A 22827-nucleotide genomic window follows, 5' to 3' on the forward strand; every position below is an offset into this window, starting at 1 on the left:
TGCTTTTGTGTCTTTTTGTAACTTAAGGTTTTGCCTAGAGGGATTCTCTATGTTTTGAATCTGATTTCCCTGTAAGGTATTTACCATCCTGATTTTACAGACGTGATTCTTTTACCTTTTAATTAAAATTCTTCTTTTAAGAACCTGATTGATTTTTCATTGTTCTTAAGATCCAAGGGTTTGGGTCTGTGTTCACCTGTACAAATTGGTGAGGATTTTTATCAAGCCTTCCCCAGGAAAGGGGGTGTAGGTTTCGGGGGGATATTTTGGGGGAAGACGTCTCCAAGTGGGCTCTTTCCCTGTTCTTTGTTAAAATGCTTGGTGGTGGCAGCATACGGTTCAAGGACAAGGCAAAGTTTGTACCTTGGGGAAGTTTTTAACCTAAGCTGGTAAGAATAAGCTTAGGGGGTCTTTCATGCAGGTCCCCACATCTGTACCCTAGAGTTCAGAGTAGGGAAGGAACCTTGACAACAGGCAATTGCCTTATGTTAATCCATGTAGCTAAGTACTGGTGATGCTTCAAAAACAGGTCTACTTCAAAGTCTTGATGATTGCCTATTGTTCACCTAAGGACTCCAAGCTGTCAAGAGAAGGCCCTGGAACAGTATAAAAGTCTCTTGGGTCCTGATCCTTTTTATCTCAGATCTGCTTAATGCTTTATGCAGGGGAAGCTTAAGTCGTAGGACTGAGATCTCCAGTCCTACCTGGACCACCCTGGATACGAACTGGACTGAATCTACGGACTAATTCTAAGAACTCTTTGTAACTACAAAGCTCACCATCTCTACTATGAAACTGATCTCAGAACTGTATTCGTGTCTGTATCTATATTGATCTTTTAAGCAATACTCTTTTCTTTTTTAATAAATTTTAGTTTAGTTAGTAAGAATTGGCGGTAAGCGTGTATTTGGGTAAGACAAAATATTAATTTACTTGGGAGGTAATGTATCCAATCCTTTTGGATTGGTAGAACTTTCTGATATGATGAATAAGATTTTCAGTAATCCTCATCATATTTGACTTGAGTGCCTGGTGGACGCTTAAGGCTGAGTTGCTTTAAGGGAACTGTGTTTTGGCTTCTGTGTTACCAATAAGATATTGTAAGTGCTGTTTTGTGCTGGCTTGGTGAATCTAAGTTTTGGAATATCCACCAGTTTTGGGGATTGTCTGCCCCATTCTTTGGAGTTTGCCCTGACTGAGTGACCTCAGCGTGGCTCCCCTCAGACCCTGGTCATAGGTGATTGTGCAGTTATATATACTACCCAGAGAACTTTACCCAAGCAATGCAATCCAGATTTAGCCAGTTGAATTTTTCAATACTGAAACCAAATTAGTGCTTACATCTAAGCCGCAACCTCAAAGCCATGCAAAGCTTCCTCCTTAGCTTTTGTATTATGTGGCTAATTCTCTTCTCACTCTTACTCTCTCCCTGTCCCCCTACCCCCGCAGGCCTTGCTGACACGTTAATAAGTGGAGGTTTAAAAAGCTCTCATTGAACAATTCATATCTGACAGCTTAGCTTTTTTTTAACGCTTTCACAGATAAGGAACATTCACTGATTTCTGAGGACAGTCTTAGGGCTATTTAGATTTGGGGAACTATCTTTGTAGAATCTTCCCCATGTGGATTTTACTGGTGCTCATACAAAAACGTACGGACTGAACCACACGTTACGCTCCAATATAACAGAAAGGCTGGAATGTCTTCCAGCAAATAAAAACAAAGACAAAAAATAGAAAAAGGAACAGTACATTACTAGAATGTCCAAGGAGTGGAGTAGAGATGTAGCTGCAGTGAAGGAACCAGGCAGTGGCATAGCTGAACCAGCACACCAAGCTAGTGTGCCTTTTTTTTTTTTTTTTTTTTTAGGTACAGGCAGACTGGTCAAGGCTGTGATAGCCTGTTGATGATGTGAATTCCTTCCCCAGAGTGGATCAGTCTTGGGGTCAGGGTACATCAGTCTCTGTTAGACAGCTGTTTGACCTCAAAGGTGAAGAGCTTCCACCTTTATCTTGATCTTTACAATTGATGATTCCCGCTTACCCCACTTTACAGTGATTCCCTGAGATTTCCAGGCAAACCAAGTGTGAAAACTCCTTGGAAACAATGTGTCCTGAGCCACTTGAAATGAGGAACACTTTGGGCCAAAGTCACTTTGCTAAAGTCTCACTTCACCTAGAAGTTTTCTTACTCATTGTAGAAAACCACATGCAACATGGATGTGAGGACCCCATATATATCAAATGAAAAACAAAAGTTTTGAAGAAGTTTCCATAACCTAGTCTGAGGGTTAAATGGACGGGCTCTAATAGCTGGCCTCCTCAAACTGAAAAGGGCCTTGGCACCCATGAAAAAACAATAAAAAAACTTAAACAGAAAATCTGCTATCTTGTACCCATCACCATTTTAAATTAAGACACCTCCTGACGGATGGCATAACATCTTTGGTTTGCAAACAGGGAACACATCAGCTGTTACAGTATAACTGGGTAAAAGGTTACACAACATGTCTCCTTATGTAATTTTTTCCTGAACAGAAACATTATTTTCAAAGCTTATCAAAAAATTCCATTTGAAATAATTAAAGTCTATACTAGGTCTTTATTTTGATATACACTATTTCTCCTACATACTGTCATACACCAACCCCTTTTGAGTGAGGTTTTACTTTAGAACTCCTTAATCCAAAGAGGGTAAATTACATCAACTAAACTTTACAGGATTAGTCACCTTTCATATACTACTTGGGGGGAGGTAGGGGACAGAAACATAAGAATGGCCATGTTGGGTTAGACCATTGGTTCATCTAGCGCAGTATCCTGTCTTCTGACAGTGGCCAATGCCAGATGCTTCAGGGGGAACGAACAGGTCAATTAGCGAGTGATCCATCCTGTGTCACTCTTTCCTAGCATCTGGCAGTCAGAGGCTTAGCCATCTTGGCTAGTAGTCATTCATGGACCTATACTACATAAACTTATCTAATTCTTTTCTGAAACAAGAAAACTTTCAGTGTTACAAAGTAATTCAGTTATCACATAATCACTCTTTTATTCTGCAATAAACTTTTATGTTTAATTCCATTTTCACTGGAAACAACATATTTGAAGGCTTCACAATTTTATCATGTGTGTTGGTTTTCTCTTAATCACATTTTCCACCAAGTGAGCTTTGTGTAAAGTTGTGTTCTGTACTAACATAAGTGCCTTCTATTTCTGGGAGCTCATTTCTCTCTGGGTCTTCGGTCATAAGTGTTGGTGGAAGTCATCTCAAATGTGTTCTCATCATGAGAAAAAAGCACTTGTATTCTATTTTCACAATTTCTAATCTTTCAGAGTAGCAGGAGGTGGAGAAGTGATTCAAATTCATAAAACATATGAGCAAAACTGAGAGAGAGATCCATAGAATCAGGACTCAATCCTGCAGACTGAGCTTGGGAGTCTGATATTCATTCCCTCATTGGTTATCATCACTTGCACAGCATGGAAGTGCTTCTTCTCCAACAAGACAGCCAGACTGGGATCCATAGGGAAGGACTGTTCTCTGAAGGCATCAACTGTTTCTTTCTTTAGCTCATAAAACTTTGGATCCAAATGGTAAAGGACAACTCCCCCATATCTTACCACAGCATCGTTTGAACCATAATCATTGCCACTGAACTAGGAGGTAGTGTTCTATATATAAATAGTTTACCTGGGCCTAAAGTTACCCTAGTTTCCATCTCTGGGGTAAAAATCAACCACTGGGTGCTTATTATTTCTACTTGAGCTCTAGGCTAATTCTGGACATGCTCAGAGTAACTTTACTTCTCTAGAGTCGAATCCTTTATCACATCACAGAAAATCTCAGTAGTCACAGAGTGAGGAATCACTTCCCCAACCAAGCATGCCCAGTTTATTTATTAATCTGGTGGCACAGAAATGGGTCTGGTTCACAAGCCGTGTAAGTTACCAAAGGTGGGGTATCTATTAAAAATAGAGCGACTGCTGCAGTTCTCTCACACTCACAATGGATTTTATTTTATACACATTTGCAGCATCTATAAGGTGTAAACTAGCAAAAATGCCACTTCCATTTTCTACATCTCTGCTTAGGTAGGAACTGTGTTCTGAAATAATACGCACTGTGCACTCGATTACAAAAGAGAGCTCTTTAGAAGTAACTTCCTGGTAGGCCTGGGCCACAATTGCCTTGCGACCCAAATATATGGGCATTTTGCTGACTTACGAGTCACTTACTGTGGAATATTGTGCTTGAAACATGAGACAATATTGATCCAAATTATACGATCACAGTGTTGTTCAATTCCGTTCCTAAGTTAGATGTACAATTTTAAAATGCAACTGTTTCTCTGGTAGCACATCCAATAGCTTTGAGTATTCGTTCCTGACGACTGAACTGGTCTTGGACTTCCTCCATCTCAGAATGGAGGCGTGGAAAAAAGACAAGCACAAAAAGAAATTATTGTTTTAGTAAATGGACATTTGTCTCAAACTCCACCAAAAAACTGAACTTCATCCTATCATAAAAAACTAATATTCAGTTATGTTATCAAATGCCCTCAGGAAAGAGAGAAAAACCCACAACACACAAGCGAATAAGACAGTTTCAGTATCATATAAAATGAAATTCCAGAGCATTTCACGTCTCATGATGCCAAATTAGAACAGATTTTCCTATTATGCTGTCCTCTGATCCAGTCAAACCTTCTTCACTCAGCACCACCTCATTACTATTCAGTCATGTTAGTTACAAAGGTTTTAGCATCATCATAATGGGGAAAATCAGCTAATCTTCCCATCTGGAAACAATCCCAGTTCAGCTGGAAAAATCCAAAAACCAATTTTGCCAATACACAGAAATAGGGATTAAAGCACAGAAAGGTTAATCTGTCTGGGATCCATTCAAATTCCCCCTCTAGGCCTGTGACACTCATTTCCAGCCTTAATGAGTCTGATTTAGGATCAAAGCATGGTACCTAAGCACAGAGAGCTGAGAACACTGCTTCATGTGACACTTTGGGAGCTGGAGGGATAGAACATGGGGAGGAGACGCTATTGTGGCTCACTCAGAAGCCAATGCTGTCGGAGTGGCAAGAGATTCATGATGGTGATTTGAAAGGCATTACTCTGACTCACACCATCTCCTTGGATATCCCAGACGCTGAAATGATCCTTTTTTTCTACCTTTCCTCCTGCCTTTTTATTGCATCTCACTATATTCTAAATCAGAAAAGTGGTAGAAAAACTACCTGCTATTCAGCACAACCATGAGCAATGTCAGAACAACTGGGAATGAGAGTCTCATCCCAACCAGGAAATCTGATGACTAACATTCACTTTGCAATGTGATGCTCAGGGTTTCTCCAGACTAGGAAGAGTGATGGAGATCAGGTCAGCACAATGGGAAAGCTAATAACCGCTGCACCTGGATTATGTCTGCCTTGAAAAGATAGTTGTGATTGAGCAACTTAGGCCATGTCTACATTAGAGTCCTTACAGCAGCACAGCTGTACTGATGCAGCCGTGCTGGTGTAAGATCTCTTCTGAAGTCGCTCTATGCTGGTGGGAGAGAGCTCTCCTGTCGACATAATTAAACCACCCCCAACGAGCGGCCGTTGCTATGTCGGCAGGAGAAGCTCTTCCACTGACATAGCGCTGTGCACGCTGCCAATTATGCCGGCAAAACTTATGTTACGCAGGGTGTGTGTTTTTTTCACATCCCTGAGCGACGTAAGTTTTGCCGATATAAGTGGTAATGTAAACATGGCCTACTCAATGTACAGTTCTAGTGGACACAAGGCACAGATAGTTTTTATCTCACTGTAGCTAGATGAGGTCAACCCTATCTCTCCCAACTCGGACTGATGGACATTTCTGCCAGGAGGGGGACACACTCCCATAACTCATAAGGCTAAAGAGTTGAAAGAAAGGATCACAGGATTCACCCCAAAGTAAGGTGAACTTCAAAAGGTAGAAGGCGCTGAGAGACTACAGTAAAGGAAATGGTGCAATCAACCTTAAAGATCACTGTGTGGGAATAAGCCAATGCATTACAAAAACAACACAAAACAAAACAAAAAAAACCCCACAACAAAACAGAAACAAAAACTCTTTGGGCAGCCCTACTGAATACAAGTAGTGTTATTCTCCTGTGTTGATTCTCTGATGTGTGATAATCTGTGAACTACGACTGAAGCCTTTCCCACACACAGGGCAAGATTAGGGTTTCTCTCCTGTGTGGATTTTTTGATGTGAGACAAGCTCTGACCTCTGACTGAAGCTTTCCCCACACTCAGGGCAGCTATAGGGTGTCTTCCCTGTGTGGATTCTGCGATGCGTGGTAAGGTTTGAGCTCTGATTGAAGCTTTTCCCACACTCATGGCAAGTGTAGGGTTTCTCTCCCGTGTGGATTCTCTGATGTGTGATAAGGTTTGAGTGCCAACTGAAGCTTTTCCCACACTCAGGACAAGTGTAGGGTGCCTCTCCTACATGGCATCTCTGATGTGTGATCATTTGTGAACTATCACTGAAGCTTTTCCCACACACAGGGCATGAATAGGGTCTCTCTCCAGTGTGGATTCTCCGATGTGTGACAAGCTGTGAGCTATAAATGAAGTCTTTCCCACACTCAGGGCATCTGTAGGGTCTCTCTCCAGTGTGGACTCTCTGGTGCTTATTAAGCTCTGAGCGCTGAACGAAGCTTTTCCCACACTCATGGCAAGTATAGGGTTTCTCACCTGTGTGGATTCTATGATGAACGTTAAGGCTGAAGCTCCGAGTGAAGCTTTTCCCACACTCAGGACATGTGTATGGTCTCTCTCCAGTGTGGATTCTCTGATGTGTGACAAGCTGTGAGCTATAAATGAAGTCTTTCCCACACTCAGTACATCTGTAGGGTCCCTCTCCAGTGTGGATTCTCTGGTGCTTATTAAGCAATGAGCTCTGAATGAAGCTTTTCCCACACTCACAGCAAGTGTAGGGTCTTTCTCCTGTGTGGATTTTCCTATGTATGATAAGATGTGAGCTCCACCTGAAGCTTTTCCCACACTCCTGGCAAGTATAGGGTTTCTTCCCTGTGTGGATTCTCTGATGTGAGACAAGCTGTGAGTTAGAAGTGAAGCCTTTCCCGCACTCAGGGCATGAGTAGGGTCTCTCTCCTGTGTGGATTCTCCGATGTGTGACAAGGTGTGAGCTAGAAGTGAAGCCTTTTCCACACTCAGGGCATGAGTAGGGTCTCTCTCCTGTGTGGATTCTCTGATGTGTGACAAGCTGTGAGCTATAAATGAAGTCTTTCCCACACTCAGTACATCTGTAGGGTCTCGCTCCCGTGTGGATTCTCTGGTGCTTTTTAAGCAAATAGCTCCGAATGAAGCTTTTCCCACACTCACAGCAAATGTAGGGCCTTTCTCCTGTGTGGATTCTCCTATGTATCCTAAGCTCTGAGCTCCAACTAAAGCTTTTCCCACACTCATGGCAAGTGTAGGGTTTCTCCCCTGTGTGGATTCTCTGATGTGTGACAAGGTTTGAGCTGCGACTGAAGCTTTTCCCACACTCGGGGCACGTGTATGGTCTCTCTCCAGTGTGGATTCTCCGATGTCTGATAAGGAGTGAGTTATGTTTGAAGGTTTTCCCACACTCCAGGCAGATGTAGGGTGTTCCTCCGGTGTTGATTCTCTCATGTCTAATAAGGTCTGAGCCTCTACTGAACTTTTCTTCTGGTCTGTGCTGACTCTCACAGGCATTTGCCTGCGCACAAGTCGAGGAAACATTCCCTTTCGATCTTTCCGATAACATCTCATATGCTTCTGCTTGCTCAGCATCGTCTTGTTGAGGATTCTCCTCCACATTCACCATCCCATCACCTGCTAGGATAGAGAGAGAAACCAGGTCACTTGCTTTGCCAGAGAAAAAGGGAACCTCAGAGGAATGGAAGAAACGGGGGGACAAACAAAAGTAAGTGATGGAGACATCAAACAAAGAAAGAGCTGAATCTCCCCCAAACCTTTCTCCAAAGGAGAGACGAGGGGATCAGTTCTGGGTCTAAATCTCAACCAAACACACAGGGAGAACGTAGACTGGGGAGGGAGCTACTGTCAGGCGTGAGTCAGGACAGGTAGGAAGCCGTAAGTGAAGTCTGCCATGAGGATGCCACATCTCCTGAAAACAATCCTGAACTGAGAAAGCTCACAAGGGCTTTGCAGGAACCCCAAATATTTCCTTAATTCAGGGACAGATTTTGAGTTGGTTTAACTGATTCCTCACCTGTGCAGGCATCTCTCAGCATCTCTTTTTCCTCAGAGTCCTGGAGGTCTGGGACCCATGGCTCCTCCCCTCGTTCTAGGCAGGAGATCACATTAGGTTTGGAAACTGGAAATCCTGCACAAGTGACAGAAAACAAGCAAGATCAACTGAATTTGTGGAGTACTTGTGTTACATTCTGCAATCCAGACCACTGAAACGTTGCCTCACCACCTGCCCTGTAAACCTGGGTGCCTCACAATGCTTTGCTGTTGTAGTTCCCAACCTGGGCCGCTGACAAACAGCCTACCAGCATGGAAGTCACACCTTGAGTGTTTGTGGAAGGCTACAGCCCTGCCCCAGCACCTTGTCAGCAACATTCCTGTCCCACTCCGGCTTCCACCAACCTCGGTTACTATGTGCAGGGTGGCCTCAACACACTCCCAGTCCCAAATGTTCCCCAAAACGTGTGTTCTGCACTGGCCAGCCCTCTCCTGCACAGTTCACATTTGAGAGGTCCGTTGCCCCTCAAGGGACCAATATTCAAGAATTTGCTACTTTAACTGGAGTTAACAGTTCAGTTTAAACACAGCACTGGATTAGTTTTGATTAAAAAAAGTTTATTTAACTACAAAGAGAGAGATTTTAAGTGAATACAAGTATTAAAAGTCAGAAATGGTTACAAGAGAAATAAAAATAAAATGCTTTCTAAAACTTAACAAGCACAACTTTGTTCAAGGTAAAATCCTTAGCACATGTTCCCAGGGTTGACCAATTGTCAGGTCAGGATCTCCACCAGGGTCAAAGGGCTGGTTCCTTTGTCTTCTTCCTTTCTCTCTTTCACCTAAGTGCCTTGGGGTGGTTTTGCCCCTCACTTTTATAGTGCAGTCACCCTTTGAAGTGGATTCTACTCAGGATTGCCCCTCAAAGCAAAGTTTATTCAAACAGCAAAGAAGATGACATGGAGTCTAGCAGTGAAGATGGAGCCAGGCTCATTCATCTCTCCTGTGTATGCTGAATGCAAATTTGCCTTGGCTCCAGCCATTTCCCCCTCTTGCTGTCTCAAGGACCCTATTATTTATATGCAAATTGACGTAAACACACATTCCCTTGTTTAGGTTAGACTGGGTTAACAACTTTTGCCTAGTCACGGCTGTGTGGGTTGAACAGCTACTATCATCATCGTACAGGGGGAGTTCATAACTTTGCATACAATGTTGTTACATACATTTCACTGAATTATTGACCAGTAAGTTATTGGTTTTCAAGTGATACCTCACAAGGCATATTTTGTACAAAGGCTATTACAGTGGTGTGTAGGGTGTGATTACAGGGGTGCTTTCAGTCACATCTTGTCACAAAGATTCCCCGGCTCATTTTAAGGGGTAACATTCCCAGGCCAGTTTCCTTTGCTCAAAGCAGCAGGATAGTGAGTATTATCAATCATGTTTGCTGGGAAGGTGCTGAATTATTATGAATGACTGTGATTGATATGAATGCAGTAAGGCTGAAGACATCAGAATTTGCTAAAGGATTCTGGGAGCAGGGTTCTCTTAGCATCAGATGGTATGCTGAAATTGCACCTGAATGCTGACACAACTATGGATTATGAATGGTTACATCCAGGGTGTGTGTGTTAGTTAGCTGGAACCTTGGTCATGGTCAGTTGATGGCCAACTCACTAAGTAAATGCGCAGAAAACACCTGAACGGTGAGCATGGTACTAACTGACCTGGATCAAGATGACCCTTTAGGATGGCACCACCCTAACAGCTCAAGGGAATGATTGATAAGAAAGAATATGCCAACTGATCTTTGGTCTCTGTCCCTCTTTGCCCCGTTCCAAAAATATTAATTAGGAAAATAATAATGAAATGCCAACAGGGCATATTTTGGGGGCATGTGACTCCTTTGAGAGCGAGTGGTATAAGTACTAAGAATATCATAGGTATAGTAGCAGTTCCCAATTAATATCTGAAGAGGCCTGAGACGCTGTAGAATGGTCAAGATAGCCAAAACCTTGCTACGAAGGACGTTTGGACCAGAGGGCCTCAGAGTAGCCAACACCCTGCTTCGGGGGACATTTGACAGACCAAGTGCCTGAGAAGAGAAGAAAAGAAGTCTCCAACCAGGACTGTTAGCTATACCTGCTTTGTTTACCAACCGGAATACTGTGCAGGGCCAACATAGTTACAGAGAGTTTATGCTGTGGGAATTGAGGCTTATCAAGACAACGCACTTTATAACCTTTTACTGCTTGTGTAATTCTCTCTCAAATAAATTGCTGTGCATTGAGAAAATTCTATCCAAATTCTCACTGGTACCGGTAACGATCTGCCCAGCCATGGGCCATTAAAAATCTCTTTCAACAATGTTTATGACGGTAGTGCCCAAGAGCCAACAAAGAACAGGGCCCCATTGTACAACGCACTGTAGAAACACAGTAGTAGACAGTCTCTGTTCTGAAAAATATACAATCTAACAAGACAGACACGTGGTGGGGGAAGGGACAGAACACACGAGCAGAGTGAACAATGTGATAGGCACAGTGACAGGTACGATGAACATGGGCGTGTTGTGAGACAGGCGTATTTAATGTTATCAACATTATCTGTGGGTGCGAGCCAGCCCTTGAAACCATGAAAACTTCAGAGACTGTTATACTGAGATGGGTTGGAGGACAGCAGCCTGCTGAATATCACAGATCTTTGTATCAATGTATGTAGCCTATGTACTTATGTGTTCCCAGCTCACTGGGGGGGTGTGGTGTGGGTGATTAATGCCCAATCCGAAGGCTGGGTATGTAGCTATCCAGCTTTTGAGGCTCTTCCCCCTGCAGAAAAGGGCAGTGACTAATTGTACTTGTTTCAACAGAGTAAGGAACAAAGACAGATTTGGGGGCATAAAAAACTGAGTAGGAGCTGTCTGAAGGGGGGGGAGGAGGGTGTCTCCTTGGGCTACACACTGACTTAACCTGATAACCAAGAGGTGAACCTGAGACAAAGGTTTGAAAGACTTTAGAATCTATAGGGGTATGACACACTGGGCTACAATTCAGACTAGTGGGGGCTGTGTCACCCTTGCCCTGTAACCTGGGGGACCCTTTACAACGCCTTGCTGCTGTATTCTCCAGCCTGGACTGCTCAGAAAACAGCCTCCAGCAGGTAAGTCACTCCCAGCTAGAATGTGTGCGTGCTGCACCCAGCCAGCCACATGTTGGCTCTCACCAGCTTTGGTTATGTTGCAGGGTGACTCGAACAGTCCCCATCTCAGATCTTCCCCCGGAAAAAGTATGTCCTGTACTGCCCAGACCGCTCCTGGACAGCACAAATATATTAAATCCATTATTACCTTAAGGGAATAATATGTCATCTTATTATTTTAAATAGAAACACAGACACTCCACTTTAAATACACTAGATTAGATAAAATAGTATAACAAGTTTACTCACTATAAAGAGATTTTAAATGAGTATAAATAATAAGGCATAAAGTCAGGTTACAAGAAAAATACATATTATAAGCAAAAAGAAAAGGAGGACGTGTGGCACCTTAGAGACTAACAAATTTATTTGAGCATAAGCTTTCGTGAGCTACAGCTCATCCGGTGAAGTGAGCTATAGCTCACAAAAGCTTATGCTCAAATAAATTTGTTAGTTTTTTAAAGTAAATGCTAGTAACCTTATAATATGTTTCAGAATAGCAGCCATGTTAGTCTGTATCCGCAAAAAGAAAAGGAGGATGTGTGTCACCTTAGAGACTAACAAATTTATTTGAGCATAAGCTTTTGTGAGCTATAGCTCACTTCACCGGATGAGCTGTAGCTCACGAAAGCTTATGCTCAAATAAATTTGTTAGTCTCTAAGGTGCCACACGTCCTCCTTTTCTTTTTGCGGATACAGACTAACATGGCTGCTATTCTGAAACATATTATAAGGTTACTAGCATTTACTTTAAAAAACTATCTTAGTTACAAAGCAAACTCTCTCACCACGTTTTAACAAAACTCTCAGGTCAGAACCCCTAACCCAGCATCCAACAGCTTTTTCTTTTTATCTTCTAAGTTGCAGGGAGGTGGGCAGGGAGAAGGGAAGGTGCGCTGGGGTTCTTGTCGTTCCTTTTTATAGTTTTGGTCTTCCTCTTGAAAAACGTTTGTAGCTGAGAACCAGGAGACAGAGTCCATGTGGAAGGATATTCCCTGTTTTTTTCCCCCACCTCTTTGAACTTCCTTTGTTTTCCCCTCCTGCTTGATGACTCTGTATACTGCTTAAATGCAAATTAAGGAAAACACACATTCCTTTATTCAGGAGTGACCTGTTTGCCAACTTCTGTTTGGCGTGGGGTTGGAACAATCTAATAAACTTCACATACAATGTTGCCACACACATTTTATCAGGATAATACTGACCAGCAAATTAAGAGACTTTTCAAATGATCCCTTACAAAGCATACTTTGTACAAAGATTATTACAAGGGTGTGTGGGGTGGGAATACAGGGATATACTCTGTCATATGGGGACTCTCATGAGGGTCCTCTGGTAAGGCTAACTTTACATGTAGAGCCTTGTCTTACAAGGTTTCTTCATAAGATTCAATTGCTGGCCCGATGGCAGGGAGCCACAGATTGGTACCGTGGCCCAGCTTTTAAACAGTCCTTAGCAGCTACCCTTTCAGCGCGCTAGACCCCAGAGTGTCTCACTGTTCCACAAGGGTAGGCCACATGGCCTCCACACCTCAAAGACTGAGCCTCTGGCTCCAGCACTACTCCTGTTTCATCCGTGAGCTTAGTCCAGCAAGTCTGACTCCTGTTTAGAGACTGATCCCTGAAAAGGGGAACAATGCACCTCAGCAAGTATTTGCATTGACACTAGGCAGCCTTTCAAAACAGTGGTAGGGTATATTAGGCCTTGTCTACACTACACAGTTTTGTCAGCAAAAAAAGACAGCTTTTGTCAATAAAACAGCGCAGGTGTAAGCACTGCAATGCGACTTTTGGCAACAAAAGTGTCCTGTTTTGACTACAAAATAAAACCACCACGACGAGACATAGGACTCTTTGAGGCAAAGTTTTAGCGAGAAAGTGTCATTGTAGACACTGCGCTTGGTTTTGTTGCTGTAAATGGTCTCCAGGAGATATCCCACAATGCCCATTCTGACTGCTCTGGTCAGCAGTTCCAACTCCGCTGCCGTGAAGCCAGGTAAACCACCATAAACCCCTCCTCATTTAAAGGCCAGGGCATTTTTGAAATTCCACTTCTTTGCTCGGCCTGGAGAGCTCACATTGCATCTTCCCAGCTGACCATGGCGGCTCCACATGGCAAACACTCTCCCGCTTGGACCAGTATGGAGCTGTTGGATGTGCTCAGTATATGGGGAGAGGAGGCTGTCCAATACCCGCTGCGCTCCAGCCATAGGAATTTGGATAGCTACGGGCACACTTCTCTTGGCGTGTGTGAAAATAGCTAATGATTGGGACACAGTACCGTGCAGAGTGAAGATAAAGGAGCAGAGGAAGGTGTACCAGAAGGCAAGAGGCAAACTTTCACTCTGGTGCTGCACCGTAGACCTGCTGGTTGTATAAGGAGCTGGACGCTATCCTTGGCTGCAACCCCACCTCCACCACCAACAGTCCCATGGATACTTTGGCATGGCTGGACGCAGCAGCAAGTGGACCTAACCCTGACGACAAAGTCATGGATAAGGAAGTGGAGTTAGCAGATGATGTTTAGCCCACAGCTAGGTCGCCATGTTGGGTGGCGAGTCGGGAACTCTGCTCCATTCTTGAGGCCTCTAGCCAGTCCCAGGACTCCCACTCCAGTGAGCAAGAAGCAGGAGCGGAGACCCCTGGTAGGTGATTTTTGAGTTGATGCTGCACGGTTATGACAGCCAACTTTCCTTTGCTTTGTGTAGTGTGGAAGTGGGTGAGGGGATAGAAATGTACAAGACTGTGTTTCTGCGTGCTTGCTATGTTACAAGAGGTGTATTTTACTGTAATGATTTGATGCTGTGTGTGAACTAACAAACAATCATACTTCTGTGTAATTCTTCTGCTTCTGCAGGTGTGACAGAGGATGTGGAAAAAGCTAATGTACTCAATGTTTTTTTTGCCTCTGTCTTCACGAATAAGATCAGCTCCCAGACTGCTGCACTGGGCAGCACAGCATGGGGAGGAGGTGACCAGCCCACTGTGGAGAAAGAAGTGGTTCAGGACTATTTAGAAAAGCTGGACGAGCACAAGTCCATGGGGCCAGATGCGCTGCATCCGAGAGTGCTAAAGGAACTGGCGGATGTGATTGCAGAGCCATTGGCCATTATCTCTGAAAACTCATGGCGATCAGGGGAGGTCCTGGACAACTGGAGAAAGGCAAACATAGTGCCCATCTTTAAAAAAGGGAAGAAGGAGAATCCAGGAAACTACGGACTGGTCAGCCTCACCTCAGTCCCTGGAAAAAATCATGGAGTAGGTCCTCAAGGAATCAATTCTGAAGCACTTAGAGGAGAGGAAAGTGATCTGGAACAGTCAGCATGGATTCACCAAGGGCAAGTCATGCCTGACTAACCTAATTGCCTTCTTTGATGAGATAACTGGCTCTGTGGATATGGGGAAAGCAGTGGACGTGCTGTATCTTGACTTAAGCAAAGCTTTTGATATGGTCTCCCACAGTATTCTTGCCAGCAAGTTAAAGAAGTATGGATTGAATGAATGGACTATAAGGAGGATAGAAAGTTGGCTAGATTGTCGGGCTCAACGGGTAGTGACCAACGGCTCGATGTCTAGTTGTCAGCCGGTATCAAGCAGAGTGCCCCAGGGGTCAGTCCTGTGGCCTTTTTTGTTCAACATATTTATCAATGATCTGGATGATGGGATGGATTGCACCCTCAGCAAGTTTGCAGATGACACTAAGCTGATGAGGTTCAACAAGGACAAGTGCAGAGTCCTGCAGTTAGGACAGAAGAATCCCATGCATCGCTACAGGTTGGGGACGGACTGGCTAAGCAGCAGTTCTGCAGAAAAGGACCTGGGGATTACAGTGGACGAGAAGCTGGATACGAGACAGCAGTATGCCCTTGTTTCCAAGAAGGCCAACGGCATATTGGGCTGTATTAGTAGAAGCATTGCCAGGAGATTGAGGGAAGTGATTATTCCCCTCTATTCGACACTGGGGAGACCACACCTGGAGTATTCTGTACAGTTTTGGTCTCCTCACTAGAGAAGGAATGTGGACAAATTGGAGAGAGTCCAGCAGAGGGCAACAAAAATGACTAGGGGGCTGGGGCTCATGACTTACGAGGAGAGGCTGAGGGAACTGGGGTTATTTAGTCTGCAGAAGAGTGAGGGGGGATTTGATAGCAGCCTTCAACTACCTGAAGTGGGGTTCCAAAGAGGATGGAGCTAGGCTGTTCTCAGTGGTGGCAGATAACAGAACAGGGAGCAATGGTCTCAAGTTGCAGTGGGGGAGGTCTAGGTTGGATATTAGGAAACACTTTCACTAGAAGGGTGGTGAAGTACTGGAATCGGTTCCCTAGGGAGGTGGTAGAATCTCCATCCTTAGAGGTTTTTAAGGCCCGGCTTGGCAAAGCCCTGGCTGGGATGATTTAGTTGGTGTTGGTCCTGCTTTGAGCAGGGGACTGGATTAGAGGACCTCCTGAGGTCTCTTCCAACCCTAATATTCTATGAAAGTCCCTCTAATGAGGGGACTGGACTTGACATGACTCACAGCCATCTTGTGTATGGACTTAGCACAACCCACAGCCAGCTTGTAGGCTCAGCCACCATAAGTTGGAAGCAAAACTATAGAGTCAGGGGAATTTGGCCTTGTCAGACAGACAAAGTATTAGCTGCAGCCCTACTAATTGGAGATAAATAGATACTCACAAACTCATGAGAATGGGGAGAGAATGGATGTGTTAGCCTTGAGTTTCTGCAGTTTCTGTCTGATAATAAAAAGTAAGAAGTTTTGCTGTTGCTAAAGAAATTTTAAATAGTTAGAAAGTGTACTTTCAATAGGCAGAGTGTCCAGGTCTACTGCTGGTTAAGCAATTCTACCCTGACAGTGTATTCCACTAACAAAGCATAAAGATAAGTAGACCTTGAGAAGTTTTAACTAACTTTGAAAAACACAAAAGCTAATGCGTAGGCGGTCTTAGGCACGTGAACCCCTGTATAGTGAAAATGATTGGATAGTGTTTTGCATAGCTGTGTCTTAAATAAATTAATTGGTTAAAGAAGAGAAATCCTCATTTTAACTATATAATGAGGGTCAGAAGACATGCTCATTGTAACTAAACGCCGAGATACAGCTCAAGGCCAAAGGTACCAGGACTTTTACCCCTACACGACTATCTTGCGCAGAAGCCAGAGCCCCGGACGAGAGCAAATCCTGACTGGCCACAGGGAGACGTCCAGCTATCTTTGCTGGGAGTGGTGAGCATTAGATGCTTGGTGTATATTCTGTTGAATTGTTGCTAATAAATACATGCACATGTTTAAGGATCTAACTGTGTAAAGCTTTCACTGTGAAAAGGCCCTGCATACCTGTAGCACCCTGAGTATACTAGGAAGGGATAATGGCTCTGAGCCCAGGGAGGAGTAAAGTTGGGCCCCTTGTCCCTGCGTACCGACAAGGACGGGTCGCAGCTGGGAGCTTTAAATTGTGCAGGTTACACCCTGACTAAACAAAGAAAATGCCTCACCACAGACGAGGGGACAGCAGAAGCTCTGACTTGGAACATGTGGCAGTGAAAGGGAACTGAAGACGCAGGCAAAACCACAAGGCGATGCAAGGGCGCACACGTGAACCCACAGACACTACTACTGTAAAAAGTTCCAGCTCTGGGAGCATGGTGCATGCAGATTAGCCTCAGTGGAATTCAATAGGGATCATCACGCAAAGAAGAACCTGCTTTAATCAACACACACGGCACTGACGAAACTCTGTAGTGTAGACGTAGCCATAGTTAGGTCAGCCTAGCCCTCACTTTAGACACAGCTAGGTGTACGGAACAGTTCTCAGCTGGCCACTTTCAGCCATAGCACTTGTAGTGTAGACATGCCTTTAGTTCCAAGAGAGCTCTCTGTGTGAACTCCATGACAGCTATGTAACAAAAACACCCCATGTGTCCTGGTCTTTACACTCTGATTATAGTAATATCAAGCACAGAGGGAAACTGAGGTATGTGCTGGAATCAAAGAAATATTACTAAAATTCCCACATCCAGTGGTCATAGCCCTCAGAGAGAAAGTAAAGGGTAGGGGGCTGGACTTCAATGCATCCAATAAGGATAAATTAAATATGTTTTTAAATTATTTGTTGTGCCATTGGTCATTTAAAATTTGTATACGTCTAAAAATGATACTGGGATGGGACATAAGCCAAGCGGGGTGGGGGCAGGACACAGAAACCAGTCTACACATGTATGAGTAGTAAAGGTATAGAGTTATCACTACAGAGATTCTTTAGAGAACCCACAGCTTCCAATAACCAACGGGACAGGAAGGCTTACCCAGCGAGGCCACAGACTCATAGTTCTCCTGCATGACATCTCTGTAGAGGGCTCTCTGAGCGGGGTCCAGCAGAGCCCACTCTTCCTTGGTGAAATACACAGCCACCTCCTTAAAGGTCACCGGCCCCTGAAAGAGCAAGAGCCCCCCACTTAGTACTTTAGTACAACCCCAGAATTCATGGGAGAGCAGGAACAGGCAAATGGAAGCTCGGGGAGCGACATGGTAGCACAGTCCCACTCCCACCCTAAGAAGCCAGGAGACACCAGGTTGAGGGGAGAAAAAGAGAGCCCCTCACACTGGCCAGTGCGGGGAGGGGTCTTCATGCTCATCACACACTTACTAGCCAGAGACTGATACAGGAAATGGAGTCCCCAGCAGGGTCAGGGACAACCTCCTGGCGGGAATCCCAATATCCACCCCCCCCCAAACTGTATATAAACAAACACCTGGAAGAAAGAGTAAGTCAACAGGAAAAAATGTCAGAAACTGGGAATTGTAGAATGTTAATTAGGCAAAGCAAAGAAAAAAAAAATGGAGAAATCTATGGCCAGCGGAATTACAGAAATAAGAAGGAGGGTTGTTGGTTTATTTAGTATATTAATAACAAAAAACTCCTAACAATGATGTTATTGGTCCATTACTAGACAGAAAGAGCAGAATCATCAATAATAATAATAATAATAATAATACAGAAGAAGTAAAAATGTTCAGTGACTATTTCTCTTTTGGATTTGGGGAAAACAAGCAAATGATGTTGTGGTATGTTTATGACGACAACAACATTCTTTTCATTTAAATCATAACTCTTGAGGACGTTAAATAGAAACCACTAACGTCAGACATTTTTAAAAACAGCAGTTCCAGATATCTTCCATTCAAGAGTTTTAAGAAAGCAGGCTGAGGAGCTCTCTGGACCATTAATGCTGCTTCAAAAAAATAGCTCTTGGAACACTGTGGAAACTCCAGAAGACTGGAAGAAAGCTAAAAAGTTGCCCCTATATTTAAAAAAATTGTAAAAGGGATGACCAAGATAATAGGCTTGACATCGAACCAGGGCAAGATAATATGGGGGGGGGGGGAAGGAAGGAGGGGCAAAATATTAATAAAGAATTAAAAGAGGTAATATAATTCATTCCAATCAACATAAATTTAGGGAAAACAGATCCTCACAAACTAATTGGATTTTTGGTTTCTTTGAAGGAGATCAGAAGTCTGGCGGATAAAGCAAGAGCATTCATGTAAAATACTTTGATTTCTCTACGGTATTTGACTTGGTACAGCAGGATACTTAAACGACAACAACAATACAAAATTAACGTGACATACACTAACTAGATTCAAAACCAGCTGATACATTTCAAAATGTAACTCTAAATGGTCACGTGGGCGTGTTTCTATTGGGGTCCCACGGGGATCAGTTATTGGCCTGTTGCTATTTAACTTGCTTATCAATGACTTGGAAGAGAACACAATATCACTGATGAAGTTTGCAGATGACGCAAAGTTTGAGAGAGTGGTAAATAATGAAGTGTGTCAGCTGGTTCGGGCTGTAGCACTGGGAGCCTGGGAAGTTTTTGCAGCCCCGGCATGGGGGTTATTTCCTGTTCCACAAACAGGGGAAAGTTCCACACCCAAACCCAAGGATTCTGCTCCTTCAGTGTGGGGCCTAATCCGAACTCATTCTGGCAGGTTTGTCCCAAGTTTGTCCCCTCCCTTTCCCCACTCTGCGTATTTCCTGCCCTCTCCCACCTCTAGCAGCTCCCACCCTCCTGTACATTTACTGACCATCTCCCTCCAGCTACAGCCCACCAACCATGTCCGTGATAATCCCATACCTCAGATAACTCTGCTGCAGCCATTGCCTTTCCTGTGCAACAGTGGGACGATCCGGAGCAAAACATTGACGTTATTCTGTAGTCTGTCGGGGCAAAAAGAGCAATTGGAGAGTTTTCAGAAGGAGCTTTTGTCCATTTCACACACAGAGTCCCCCCCACCAGACTTTTCCCCTGGAAACTGACATTCTAGGCTCTGTCACACAGCAAAACAGTGACGTTATTGGAGGTAGGTCTTCCCACCAGGATTAAACCCCCACAGGCCTGGTCTACACTACAAAGACCTGGTCTACACTGCATTGCAAGTGTAGCTGCATTGCATGCCCTGAGTTGCACGTCTCTGCACTTAAATTAGTCTCCCACCAGTGTAAACGGTCCATTATGCCAACAGGGTAACACCAGCTCCCCAGGCAATGTTGAGCCAGGGTCAATGTACTGAGGTCAACACAGTGTAAGTGTGAACACGGCATGCATCCAGTGACGTGAGCTGTAGCTCGCGAAAGCTTACGCTCAAATAAATCGGTTAGTCTCCAAGGTGCCACAAGTCCTCCTGTCCTTTTTGCGGATACAGACGAACACGGCTGCTCCTCTGACACCCGCAAACACCGCGTTACCCTACCAGTTCTCCAGCAGCTACCCCACAGCGGCTCAGGGCAACAACTCCCCACCTAAACCACGAGAAACCGCGGCAGACAAAATGGGTGGGAAAACACCCCAAATCTGAGGCGATTTTAAATTGACAGTGGAGAGAACATGGGGAAAAATCTGGGGAGGAGCGAGAATTAGTCAAGAACCTGAGAGAAAACAGGGAGTTTACATGGATTTCCTCTCCACGTCGCACAGGCAGAGAAAGGGGCACGCTTGAGAAGATCGTTGCCAGTTTTGGGGGGGGGGGAGCAGAGGAGATTTCACCCCCCCCCATCCCTGTCCTGGGGAGACGCTGAAACCCGCCATGTCGCGCTCTCCCCCCGTCTCTGTCCCCGCCCCCGGCTCGCCGAGGGCGAACCCCGCCCGGCCCAGGCTCCTCCCCGCGGAACCCCCGCTCGCTCGCCGGGCAGAGCCTGGCAGGAGCCGCGGCCCGGGGCGGCTGGAGGGGGCCAGTTCCGGCCCCGGGGCCAGTCTCTCCCCTGGGCTGCCACGAAGCTCTCTCCATGGCAACGGCGGGGGGCACGCGGGGCCGTTAACGGATATAACGGATACGCCGGGGGAGAAAGGAGGACCGTTAACGGACATAATTGGGGGCGGGGGCTGGAAGCGGGGCCGTTAACGGATATAACGGAGGGGGGGGGAGAACACGGGGCCATCTGCGAGACGTGGGGGGGCGGGGCTCGGCCCCCCGCGCACTCACCCGCTGTCGGTCCCGGCTCCCTCCGCGGACGCAGGACGAGGGGCGGGGAAACGGCCCCCTCCCCCCGGCGCGAGCTGCGCATGCCCGGAAACTGCGGCGCGCCGGGCCTGCTGGGAGATGGAGTCTCCGCCGGCTCGCGGCGGGCGCGGCGCATGCGCGGTGCGGAGCGACGACTGGCGCGGCGGGTTCGGCCCCTCCCGCTAGTGACGCTGCTGAGCCCGCGAACCCCAGGAGCGACTGCCCCCCGCCCCGCCCCCTGCTCCACCTCTTTCCCCGTGGCCCCGCCCCCTGCTCCTTCCCTGGCCCCGCCCCCTGCTCCTCCCCTTTCCCCGTGGCCCCGCCCCCTGCCCCCCTTCCCGTGGCCCCGCCCCCTCCTCTTTCCCTGGCCCCGCCCCCTGCTCCTCCCCTTTCCCGAAACCTACGCCCCCTGCTCCTTCCCTGGCCCCGCCTCCTGCTCCTCCCCTTTCCCGTGGCCCCGCCCCCGGCCAGAAGCTGGGAGCTGGGCTCTGGTAAGAGCCGCCCGGGGAGTCTGGGCCACTCTGGGGCGCCCCGGACCCTGCACCTGCCCCGGGCGCTGCGCCCTGGGGGGCGGGACACGGGCCGGGGGCTGCTGGGACCCGGGGTGGTCAGGGAGGCAACCCCCGGGCAGCTTAGTTTGCGTAAGAGCCTTTGGGGAGGGACCTTGTCCAAGGGTTTCTGAAAATCTGAGTCCCCTGGGTCCCCTCGGTCCCCAGCTTGTCGACCCCCCTCCCCAGAGAATTCCAGCCGCCTGGTGAGGCTGATTTCCCCTTCCTAAAGCCACGCTGACGGTTCCCAACAAATTCTGTTCATCTCTGTGTCTGGCCATATTGTTCTTTATGTGTGCTGCGGACCTGTGGGAAGTCTCATGGGAGACTTCAGTCACCCTGACATCTACTGGGAGAGCGATACAGCGGTGCACAGACAATCCAGGAAGTTTTTGGAAAGTGTAGGGGACAATTTCCTGGTGCAAGTGCTGGAGGAACCAACTACGGGCAGAGCTCTTCTTGACCTGCTGCTCACAAACCGGGAAGAATTAGTAGGGGAAGCTCAAGTGGATGGGAACCTGGGAGGCAGTGACTATGAGATGGTCGAGTTCAGGATCCTGACACAGGGAAGAAAGGAGAGAAGCAGAATACGGACCCTGAACTTCAGAAAAGCAGACTTTGACTCCCTCAGGGGACTGATGGGCAGGATCCCCTGGGAGAATAACATGAGGGGGACAGGAGTCCAGGAGAGCTGGCTGTATTTGAAAGAATCCTTATTGAGGTTACAGGGACAAACCATCCCGCTGTGTAGAAAGAATAGTAAATATGGCAGGCGACCAGCTTGGCTTAACAATGAAATCCTTGCTGATCTTGAACACAAAAAAGAAGCTTACAAGAAGTGGAAGATTGGACAAATGATCAGGGAAGAGTATAAAAATATTGCTCGGGCATGCAGGAGTGAAATCAGGAAGGCCAAATCACACCTGGAGTTGCAGCTAGCAAGAGATGTCAAGAGTAACAAGAAGGGTTTCTTCAGATATGTTAGCAACAAGAAGAAAGTCAAGGAAAGTGTGGGCCCCTTATTGAATGAGGGAGGCAACCTAGTGACAGAGGATGTGGAAAAAGCTAATGTATTCAATGCTTTTTTTGCCTCTGTCTTCACGAACAAGGTCAGCTCCCAGACTACTGCACTGGGCAGCACAGCATGGAGAGGAGGTGACCAGCCCTCTGTGGAGAAAGAAGTGGTTCGGGACTATTTAGAAAAGCTGGACGAGCACAAGTCCATGGGGCCGGATGCGCTGCATCCGAGAGTGCTAAAGGAGTTGGCGGATGTGATTGCAGAGCCATGGGCCATTATCTTTGAAAACTCATGGCGAGCCGGGGAAATCCCGGACGACTG

General features: G+C 46.1%; 1 protein-coding gene across 1 annotated transcript; it reads right to left on the reverse strand.

The window, feature by feature from the left end:
• Nucleotides 1-2674: 2674 nt before the first annotated feature.
• LOC141978900 (uncharacterized) lies at nucleotides 2675-20972 on the reverse strand. The gene is made up of 5 exons (XM_074941251.1): nucleotides 20923-20972; nucleotides 19578-19660; nucleotides 17742-17868; nucleotides 8262-8375; nucleotides 2675-7864 (listed from the first exon to the last, which is right to left on the reverse strand). The coding sequence occupies exons 2-5, from the start codon at nucleotides 19641-19643 to the stop codon at nucleotides 6219-6221; spliced, it is 1953 nt and encodes a 650-aa protein (XP_074797352.1). The 5' UTR covers nucleotides 19644-19660; nucleotides 20923-20972; the 3' UTR covers nucleotides 2675-6218.
• Nucleotides 20973-22827: the final 1855 nt, after the last annotated feature.

Source organism: Natator depressus, chromosome 28 (genome assembly GCF_965152275.1).
Source record: "Natator depressus isolate rNatDep1 chromosome 28, rNatDep2.hap1, whole genome shotgun sequence".
NCBI lineage: Eukaryota > Metazoa > Chordata > Testudines > Cheloniidae > Natator > Natator depressus.